Source organism: Mesoplodon mirus (genome assembly GCF_964341445.2).
Source record: "Mesoplodon mirus genome assembly, chromosome: 13".
In the NCBI taxonomy this organism is placed as follows: Eukaryota; Metazoa; Chordata; class Mammalia; order Artiodactyla; family Ziphiidae; genus Mesoplodon; species Mesoplodon mirus.
In genome coordinates, this window is record NC_138989.1 from 6,603,400 (window position 1) to 6,614,805 (window position 11,406).

General features: G+C 45.6%; 1 protein-coding gene across 1 annotated transcript; it reads left to right on the top strand.

Annotated features, from left to right (window-relative positions):
* The first annotated feature begins 29 nt into the window (after nucleotides 1-29).
* EIF2B1 (eukaryotic translation initiation factor 2B subunit alpha) lies at nucleotides 30-11,231 on the top strand. The gene is made up of 9 exons (XM_082640343.1): nucleotides 30-174; nucleotides 1,042-1,143; nucleotides 3,584-3,720; nucleotides 3,831-3,947; nucleotides 5,688-5,804; nucleotides 6,356-6,420; nucleotides 8,521-8,596; nucleotides 10,106-10,231; nucleotides 10,930-11,231. Exons 1-9 carry the CDS (start codon nucleotides 162-164, stop codon nucleotides 11,092-11,094), a joined length of 918 nt encoding a protein of 305 aa, XP_082496469.1. The 5' UTR covers nucleotides 30-161; the 3' UTR covers nucleotides 11,095-11,231.
* Nucleotides 11,232-11,406: the final 175 nt, after the last annotated feature.

An 11,406-nucleotide genomic window follows, 5' to 3' on the forward strand; every position in this document is an offset into this window, starting at 1 on the left:
GCGCCGTAGCCACAGCCCCGCCCCCAAGGCGCCGGAAGTGGAGTGCAGAGCCGTGCCGTACGCTGTTGGTCCCTGTGATTCGGAGCTCGCGCGGTCGCTGGACCCATCCAAGTGGCGCGAGCGGGTCTGGGCCCCTCGGGCTCCGCGGTCCAGAGGGCACCATGGACGACAAGGGTAAATTGGGACGCGACGTGCCTGCTGGGCCTAAAGCGGAGCCGCGCAGGGATCCCTCCACCTCGCACGCCCAGACTGGGCTCCGGGAGAGGTCACTTTGCAAGCTCAGGCTGTTTGGCTGGATGTGGTTCCTCTAGTCACAACTAAAACCACTGGCTGCTCCTGTATCCAGGGAATGGGTCCTGGGGGTATCCCCGGACACCCCCTCTCCCCACGCTTTCCAGTGCCGTCCAAAAAAGTGAGACTTCGGACGCATGTGCAGGTCTTCACAGTCTTGATTTCCTCATATGTGAAGTATGAGTTAGACTCCCTGCCCTGTTGGATCTAGTACTAGAATTAAAAGAAAGGCGTATTTGATTTGCCCGTCTAGTGTGGTTATCAAGGTGTTTTATTAAGTGAAGAGCAAGGGCAAACTAATGCGTATACAGTACCTTTCATATAAAAAACATAAGAGCAGGGTGGACCTCTGCATCACATGCATGTACATATGTATGTAGGTGAATACGCTTGACTTGGCACAGACTGGAGGGTGCAGGAGAAATCGGTAAGGAGGTTGGCTCTGGGATTCTTTCCGGACTTGGGGTCTAGGATAAGGGGGAGAATGACCTTTCACTACCTTTCGATGGGGCTTACATTTTATGCCATTGTACATGCCTAGCTTTTGCAAAATGAGAAAGAGTTTGAAAATAGTAAAGTGATGTCATCTCTATTCCCATCAACATTTATGGTGCCCCTGAAGCCAAACACCCTGCAAAGAAACTATTTTTTAAATTAGTTTGCTTTTTAAAGTCAACAGTCATTGATAAGCTCTCTGGTCGTCTGTCCTGCTAGATGAATTTGATGAATCACTTTTTTCTCCCTTCCCAGAGTTAATTGAATACTTTAAGTCTCAGATGAAAGAAGATCCTGACATGGCCTCAGCAGTAGCTGCCATCCGGACTTTGCTGGAGTACTTGAGGAGAGATAAAGGTAAAGAGGGTCATCCTCCATCACTCCAGGTGTTACAGTTCATAACTGTTAGAAGTGTAGAAGGTAAGAGACGGATGTGTGCCTACATGAGGTAATGCAGCCCCAAGCTCAGCTCCTCCCTCTTTTTCTGTCCTTTTAATGTGAAGAGAGCCCTCAAGTTATTGAATGGGTCTCCTTTCAATGAAATATACTTTGAATCAAGAATGACCATATTGGGGCCTCCCTGGTGGCGCAGTGGTTGAGAGTCCGCCTGCCGATGCAGGGGATACGGGTTCGTGCCCCGGTCTGGGAGGATCCCATATGCCGCGGAGCGGCTGGGCCCGTGAGCCATGGCCGCTGGGCCTGCGCGTCCGGAGCCTGTGCTCCGCAACGGGAGAGGCCACAACAGTGAGAGGCCCGCATACCGCAAAAAAAAAAAAAAAAAAGAATGACCATATTGGCCTTTCTCACCTTCTGAGATGCCCCACGCTCTGTCTGTCTGTGGAGATGCCCCACGCTCTGTCTGTGGAGTGGCCCCTTTGGCCACTTCTTATCTATCACTTTGTCTCTCACTGAATTCTTCCTGTGATGAGACATCAAGAACCTGAACTTCGTTAAGTCCTGAAACCAGGTGTGTGATCTCAGTTGGAAGACCGTGCGTTTTGGCCGGGTTCAAGTCCCAATCTGAGGTGCACCGTTTCACTTTGAGGGTAGCAGCTGAAATTGGGAGGATGCTGTGGTTCTGCTCACTACAATAGCAGGTGAGTGCAGGGAGGCAACCAGATGGACTGAAGGGGCTAGACCAGCATAGATCCTGCATTTTCTCAAAACTGACCTGCCAGGGCTTCTTCCTGCCAGGGTCCCCACTGAATAGTGGGGAGTGGAATCAAAATTGCAGAAGGTTGGGATAATGAAAAGAAAAGGAAAGGAAAGAAAGAGAAAGTCCAGAAAAGATTTGGGGAGGAGAACAGAACCAAGAAATCTCAGAAAGCAAGGTGTTGTATTTTTTAACACTACATAAAACAATGGAAGAGGGAGCTCTGTGGGGTTAGAAAAGACAACTGAACAAAGTCTTTTTCTAAAAGTTCAGGAAAACTCATTTCACTTAAAAATGAAATGATTGTGTCCAAACCCCATAAAAGTTACTGTAAGGAAGACAGAATGAGAATAACATCCCTGCAGACAATGAAATCACACCAAAACGTAAAGAAAGGAATAAATAAAACCCCAAAAAAAGAACGACAACCAGAAAAAAAAAAACGTAACACGCTATTTCACAATGAGCTAAAATTTTTTAAAATGGTACAAGACATGAGACATAATATAAATCAGATTTAGAAAAACAGAAATGTAGTGATAGAATTCAAGAAAGAATTAGAAATAAAAGAAAAAAAACATTAAAAAAAAAAAAGAATGACCATATTATACCAGGTTAACTTTGAAGCTTAAATTATAGCAACAGTTGAGCTTTACAAGGATTTATTGAGCTTCTGTCTTGTGACAGTTTCTTTGCAGTTGCTGTAGAGAATGTTCCAGTATAAGTTCTGGTTTTAATGTCATCATTGTGATTACTACTAATTCAGGCATCCTAAATGTAAGCATCTGGGTATAAACAAAATAATAATAATAACAATAAAAATAATAAAGCGTTCTTTAGTCTAAAGGGCTGGCCTAGAGGTGCATGTCTCTAAGACAACCTCCAGCATCTTCCCATTGCATTTACAGTTGCATCCAAACACCTGGGACTCCCCTGGGGGTCCAGTGGCTAAGACTCTGCACTCCCAATGCAGGGGGCACGGGTTCGATCCCTGGTCAGGGAAATAGATCCCACAAGCTGCAACTAAGAGTTCATATGCCACAACTAAAGACCCGGGGCAGACAAATAAATAAGCATTAAAAAAAAAATCCAAACACCTAAGCCTTACCTAGCCCACCCGCAGACCCCTTCTGTCACTGCTACTTAATTTCCTTCTGTGCTGTCCCTCACTGAACTGTGCTTCACTCTGGCCTCCCTTGGTTTCTCATACCAAGTTTATTCCCTTCTTGGGACCTTCGCGTTTATAGTCTGCATCTGAGACTTTTCCCACTGGATCTTTACTCGGCTGGGTCCTTTCTTACTCAGGTCTCTGCTTAGGCCTGCACTCCAAGAGACCACCCCTGTTAACTCTGTCTAAAGGAGCTCCACCTTTCTCATCATTCTGCTTTTGTCTGTCCTCATGTCAATCTGTAATTAACTTGTTGATTTCTTTGTGTTCTTGTTTACCGTCTGCCTCTCCCACCAGAAAGGGAGCTCCGTCAGAGCCGGGACCCTGTCTGTCATGTTCACTGATGTATCTCTAGCATCTAGAATAGTGCCTGGCATACAGCCTGCACCCAGTAAACACTGGTTGAATGAGTGAGTGAATCACAGACCCATCAAGGGTCAAAAATGAACGTCACATGCCTCATGTGATCATTCCAGGCGAGACACTCCAGGGCCTGAGAGCGAATCTCACCAGTGCCATAGAAACCCTGTGCGGCGTGGACTCTTCAGTGGCCGTGTCCTCGGGTGGGGAGCTCTTCCTGCGCTTCATCAGCCTTACCTCCCTGGAATACTCTGTAAGCCCCTGCCCTCCCTCGGTTACCTCTGTGTTTCTCTGTTTGGCCACAGATATTCCCAGCTTTATCCGGACCCTCCCCTTCCCCTCAGTTTGCTCTGTTCTTCCTAGGATTACTCCAAATGTAAAAAGATCATGATCGAGCGGGGGGAGATTTTTCTCAGGAGAACATCACTGTCGAGAAATAAAATTGCAGATCTGTGCCATACTTTCATCAAAGATGGGGCGGTGAGTAGATCTGGATCCTGTGTGGTGATTGGGAGCAAGGACTTTGGAGTTAAGACTCCCGGGGTAAAATCCTGCCCCTGCCACTTACTTGCTGTATAACCTTGGACAAGTTACTTAACCTCTCTGCGCTGCAGTTTTCTCATCTGTTAAATAAGGGTAATAGTAGCACCTACCTCATAGGGGTGTCATGAGGATGAATGAGATGGTGTGTAAGGACTCTGCGCTATGCCCAGCACATCGTAAGCACTGTCTGAATGTAGGCATTATTATCCTAGGTGGTGGTCATTTTAAACAGAGAAAAACCCTGGGACAGCATGGATGATTCTTGATTTGATAAGGTGTCTTACTAAAAAAAGTATCTTTTATTACTGGATATGTACTAAACTAATCTGAATTAAATTAACACGGCTCTTGTCACTGGGTCATACTGACTGGCTTCCTGCTGAATGTTAGCACTGGATTGAGATTTTTCATCTTCATTCCAAACGCTCTTACAGAGATACCGCCCAATGTCGATAAGCTGAGTGAGGAAAGACGGGAGCTGCACATCAAGTCAGTCTCCCAGCAGAGGGGTCATAAAACTTTTATGACATCTCTCCCGGCAGCACGCCTTCTTTCTGCCATCTGAGCCTCCATCGACCATGAAAGTATTCACTTGCATCTGGACTCTTGTCCACTGTTTTATTACCCCTTTCCCAATTTTTGAAGTCCTTTTTTTTTTTGGAGTATGTTATTAAATAAATGACGCAATAGATGCGAGTGGAACTTGTACACAAGCCAGCTGCAAACAAAGCCATTTGGGGGCCAAGCGGAGGCAAGCCTGTCACTGCCCCTCGCCGAGGCCTTCTCCTTCTGCAGACTCCCTGCAGGATTCGTTTGCCTTAGTGGAGCTGAACGTGTAATAACCACCCGCATCAGTGCTATCTTGGCTAAATTTCCAGCAGAGCTGCTCAAATTTGAACATGCAGATGAACTACCTGGGGATCTTTTAAATGAAGATTCTGATTCAGTCGGACAAGGGTGGGGCCTGAGAACCTGCATTTCTAACAAGCTCTTGGGGAGGCCCAGAAAGGAGCTAGGGAGCTACGTCCCTCCACCTTGCTTACACTGTCCTCTGCACTCTGTTCCCCAGAGCAGAGGTTACATCTAAGTATCTGCAAATTGTATCCAGTCCACAGATGGGTTGTGTTTACCCCAAACAGTGTTTATAAGTTTTTAAAAATTAGTTAGCCAACATTGAAACATCGGATTTTCAGCGCCTCTAGAAAAACCAGATGATCTGACCACAGTGGGCCCACGTGACAACAGCTGGAGCTCAGCCTTTCCACTCTGCTGCCGGCCCCAGCCGGCCCCCTGCATTCCTTTATGCTACCTGCCTGGTGCCTGTATGCCCAAGCGTGCAAACCATGTCTTAGAATTAGGGAAGCCAACCCAGAGGAACCTAACAGAGCCTTCAGATATAAAGGCTTTTGTATCTGAGTGACACCACATGGAGATGCCACTTCTGCGCCTGCTGCAGGAAGAGGAGATCCATAATATATTCCTCTGGCAGAAAACTTCTTCAGCTCGTATATGGGCTTAAACTCAATGTACTGTCAAGGGTCTCCTTTCTGATAACAGCTGATTTGTGAGAAAGCATACGGAGAAGCTTTAGGGCACCAGGAATACGCATCAGAGGGTCACAGAGTATGGGTGATCGCCAGAAGCTTGCCCTTTTGACAGAGCTTTCTGTGCCCACAGAGAATATTAACTCACGCCTACTCCAGGGTGGTCCTGAGAGTCTTGGAAGCAGCCGTGGCGGCTAAGAAGCGTTTCAGTGTGTACATTACAGAGTCACAGCCTGACTTATCAGGGCAAGTATCTTTCCATTTGGTTATGAGCCCAGCAGTCCTTTTAAAGAGCAAACTGCGGATTAGAATCCATTGTAAGAGGAGCCAGAATAGGCCCCTGATTCGCCAGTCAGTCAGCATTGCCTTTGACAGTGCCCATTCCTGCCCCTGGAAGAAAAATCACCGTGAATTTGAAGTAGGTCACAGTACAGGATCTAGGGGTTTTATTTAGTACTTAAGTCAGAGGAACAGCAATTGAAAGATTTTTATCAAGGAATAGATAATTCACCTCATATCTAGCCAGAACATAATAAAAGAAAAATGCTTTTTTTCTGAATTTACATATCTTTTTGTATCCCCAAGAGCGTAGTTCTCCTAAAACACATACTTCCTTCTAAAGGACCCAAATTCTTGTTTCCTTAGTCAAGAGTCTCAGGATCTGCCCCTTAATCCATTAATATTAACTGAGTTTCCAGCTAAAGTGATTTATCATTGTCCAAATTAAGTGACTCACCATACACCACTATGGGACTTTCCTGGACTTTTTTCTAATGTTCTCAAACTGTCACTTTCAGTAAGAAAATGGCCAAAGCCCTCTGCCACCTCAGTGTCCCCGTCACTGTCGTACTGGATGCTGCTGTTGGGTAAGTGCCTGGCTTCCCCCGCCACAATTACTTTTCCTCACCCACTCCCAGGGGTGGCTTGGAGCAGCGCTTCCAGATGGAAGGTTTGAGTCTCATCCATAAAACTGGACTGGGCAGCGTCCCGCCTCTTAACTGACAGCTGGGCTAAACCAGCAAGCTTATTATAAGGTCTTGATAATGTACAGACAGGGCTATAGGATGTCAGGGAGAGTGGGAGTCATTTACGTGGTGGTATCATAGTGCATTTTAAGAGCAAGGTGCAGAGGTCAGGTCAGCACATGTGATCAGTGCTCCCTCTTCATCTGAAGACACGGGCTGCCCTCGGTGGCACTCTAGGATCCTTCATCTCACCTGTGCAACTTCACTCCTAAAGCCGAGGTGACATGCTCCGTGGATTGGCAGCGTGCCTCCCAAGAGAAAACAGGAGTAATAATCCCTTGGACAGGAGTAATAATCCCTTGGAAAGAAAACACATAAGGAGATGATTAAGGAAATTAGGCATGTGTTTAAGAGTAAACATTTTAAAGAATTCTACTAATTGCTCATTTTATTTTAAGATCGATTTATTATTTGTTTATTTTTGGCTGCGTCGGGTCTCAATTGCAGCACGTGGGATCTTTTGTTGCAGCACGCGGGCTTCTCTCTAGTTGAGGCGCACGAGCTCAGTAGTTGTGGTGTGCGGGCTTAGTTGCCCCACGACGTGTGGGATCCTAGTTCCCCGACCAAGGATCGAACCCACGTCCCCCACTTTGTAAGGTGGATTCTTTACCACTGGACCACCAGGGAAGTCCCTAATTGCTCATTTCAAAAGGTAGATTGGCCTTCACCCTACCTGCAAGATTCTTGAATTACATAACATTTTTCTCCAACTTCAGATCACATCAGGTCTTTAAATTTTGTTTGTATTAATGTAGAAAGGAAAATAGAATGTGCCACATGTAGTAAGGATAAATGCCGGGTCATGAAATCCTTGCTTCAGCTACACATGTATGCATGTACATTACTGGGTGGCAGGGTGAGTTACACGTCTCATTGTGGTGTCGTGACCAAAACAGGTCTTGGTGCCCCTGTAGCAGAACCGGTAACAGTGCCAGGGGTTGTCTCATGAGTTCAGAACTTACCTTGGTGAAAATGGAGTATTAATCTTTGCAGGCGATGATGCTACTAAGAAGAGCAAAGAAAAGGGAGCATTAAAAAATTGTTTTTAACTACAAATAGAACTACCATATGACCCAGCAATCCCACTACTGGGCATATACCCTGAGAAAACCCTAATTCAAAAAGAGTCATGTACCAAAATGTTCATAGCAGCCCTATTTACAATAGCCCAGAGATGGAAGCAACCTAAGTGTCCATCATCGGATGAATGGATAAAGAAGATGTGGCACAGGGCTTCCCTGGTGGCGCAGTGGTTGAGAGTCTGCCTGCCGATGCAGGGGACACGGGTTCGTGCCCCGGTCTGGGAAGATCCCACATGCCGCGGAGTGACTGGGCCCGTGAGCCATGGCCGCTGGGCCTGCGCGTCCGGAGCCTGTGCTCCGCGGCGGGAGAGGGCACAACAGTGAGAGGCCCGCGTACCACAAAAAAAAAAAAGAAGATGTGGCACATATATACAATGGAATATTACTCAGCCATAAAAAGAAACAAAATTGAGCTGTTTGTAATGAGGTGGATGGACCTAGAGTCTGTCATACAGAGTGAAGTAAGTCAGAAAGAGAAAGACAAATACTGTATGCTGACACATATATATGGAATTTAAGAAAAAAAATGTCATGAAGAACCTAGGGGTAAGACAGGAATAAAGACAGACCTACTAGAGAATGGACTTGAGGATATGGGGAGGGGGAAGGGTAAGCTGTGACAAAGCGAGAGAGAGGCATGGACATATATACAGTACCAAACGTAAGGTAGATAGATAGCGGGAAGCAGCCGCATAGCACAGGGAGATCAGCTCGGTGCTTTGTGACCGCCTGGAGGGGTGGGATAGGGAGGGTGGGAGGGAGACGCAAGAGGGAGGGGATATGGGAACATATGTATAACTGACTAAATTTGTTATAAAGCAGAAACTAAAAAAAAAAAAATTGTTTTTAATTTCCTCAGCTACATCATGGAGAAAGTGGATCTTGTCATTGTTGGTGCTGAAGGAGTTGTTGAAAACGGAGGAATCATTAACAAGGTAGGAGCATCAGTTCTCCACAGGCCCTTGCTCAGGGCACGGAGCTACATCACTGACCTCAGACATCCACTGTATTATTAACGATTCGTTCCTCTAACCCTGCTTAGCTTCAAGACTCCACCACTGCAGCCAATGGCGTCCCAGTTCCCATGAGCCATTGCAGCGGTCAAATTTTGTTCAGATTTCTTCCTGCTTTGGAGATTGATTTGTGCAAATTAAGAGAATGTAATTTATATTTTTTCAAAACATGCTTTAACTGGAATTGAGTTTTTGGTTGGTTTTTCTTTTTAATGGAGCATATTTGACATCAGTATAATGTTTAAAATTTATCTGTTGCTTAACATGGAAAGATTTCATGATAGTTTGTTGTATGTGGTAATATATAACATAAAAATTTGCCATTTTAATCATTTTTAAGTGTACAATTCAGTGGGATTAATTACACTCACATTGTTGTGCAACCATCACCATTGTCTTCAAAACTTTTCCATCACCCCAAACTGTCACCATTAAGCAAAACTCCCCATTTTTTTCTCCCCATCCCCTCATCTTTCTCCCTCCATGATTTTTGCCTATTCTAAGTACCTTATATAAGTGGAATCATACAATATCTGTCCTTTTGAGTTTGGTTTATTTCACTTAGCATGATGTTTTCAAAGCTCATCTATATTGTAGCCTGTGTCAGTGCTTCATTCCTCCTTATGGCTGCATAATGTACTGCATCGCATTTGTTTATCCATTCATCTGTTGATGGATACTTGAGTTGTTTCTATCCTTTGACTATTGTTAACTAATGCTGCTCTGAACACGGGTGTACAATTACCTATTTGAGTTCCTATTTTCAATTCTTTGAGGTATATACCTAAGAGTGGAATTGCTGGGTCATATGGTATTTCTGTGTTTAGCTTTTTGAGGAACTGCCTGTTTCCCACAGTAGCTACACCATTTTACCTTCCTACCAGCAACGTACAAGGATTCCACATTTCTCTACATCCTTGCCAACACTTGTTTTTTTAATTATAGCCATCCTAGTAGATGTGAAGCAGTATCCCATTGTGGTTTGTTTGTTGTTGTTGTTTTTTTTTTGCTGTACGTGGGCCTCTCACTGTTGTGGCCTCTCCCGTTGCGGAGCACAGGCTCCAGATGCGCAGGCTCAGTGGCCATGGCTCACGGGCCCAGCCGCTCTGCAGCACGTGGGATCTTCCCAGACCGGGGCACGAACCCATGTCCCCTGCATCGGCAGGCGGACTCCCAACCACTGCGCCACCAGGGAAGCCCCCCATTGTGGTTTTGACTTGTGTTTCTCTAATGACTAAGAATCTTGAGTATCTTTTCATGTGTCTGACCATCTGTATATCTTGGGAGAAACGTCTGTTTTCTTTTTTAAAGGTCTTCTTTAATTCCAAGGCCAGAAGTACATGTATTACGTTCACTCATGTACTTTCTGTTGCTTCCACTTCAGATATGCTATAAGACCTCACCCTTCTCCACTTTTCTCTGACTTCCCAGATTGGAACCAACCAGATGGCTGTGTGTGCCAAAGCACAGAACAAGCCGTTTTATGTTGTTGCAGAAAGTTTCAAGTTTGTACGGCTCTTCCCACTAAACCAGCAAGATGTCCCAGATAAGTTTAAGGCAAGAGTTTTACATATTTGAAGGGGTATTCGAGTCTAATCTGAAACCTTTGAAAAAAAAACGCAGCGCTAAGCATGTTCCATTAAGTTATTCACTTCCCACTGCTATTTTTTCCAGTACTCAGGATACAAAGATAAGTTGGTGGCTGTTGAACAGCCTAATTTGTCCCCAGAAGTTAAGTCTTTGTCTCTCATTCAATTAAGCACTAGATGCAGGCCAAGGAGGCAGGGGAAACTGGTAATAGTCGAAGTTTCGGCTCAGCTGTCTGGGCTCACTTGCCATGCCATCTCCACCACTTACTAACCATGTGACCTTGGGCAAGTCCTTTCATTGTAAGCTCTGTGAACTTCAGTTATCTGTACAAGGGTTATGACAATTCTGAGATAATCCATGGGAAAAACTTAGCACAGTGCCTGGCACTTAGTAAGCACTCTATAAATGCTCTAAATGGTTGTCTTGAGAGGTCTGCAGGAGTTAATCCAGCACACCAGTGAGGGGACACGTGGCTTGTTTTTCTTTAATGATCTGCTCACCCAAGCCACGCTCGTCCCCCTCGCCAGTGTGCTGCACAGCTGGCTTCCCCCCGTTTCCAGAGAGCACTTTGAGGCAGGAGCACACTAACTGCTCAGGCCAAGGCCTCTCCAGTTCAGAGCCCTGAACACGTGGAGCAGACTAACGTATGCTTCCTGTCTCCTCAGTACAAGGCGGATACTCTGAAGTCCACGCAGACTGGACAGGATCTCAAAGAGGAGCACCCGTGGGTCGACTACACCTCCCCTTCCTTAATCACACTGCTGTTTACAGACCTGGGGGTGCTGACGCCCTCAGCAGTCAGCGACGAACTCATCAAGCTCTATCTGTAACCGCCGGGCCCTTTCCTGCCGGCGAACAGCTGATGCTGGGAGCAGCCTCTTGGCCCCTCAATGAGCCAGGCCAAAACTGAATTGTTTTTTTATGAAATTTTATCGACTAAGGACTTAAAATCATACGTCTTGGAGAATTTTTTATTCATTTCAGTCCCATCTAAAGTATGTTCATGGTTCCCCTAAAACCCAACCTAAATTGTGCTTATGGTTTCCAGACACTTTCATTCATTTCCAGTTTCCAGAAATACAAGTAGATTACTGGCTACTTGACTGGTGAAAGATGTGCCCCGTCCCCCTCCCTTCATCTTC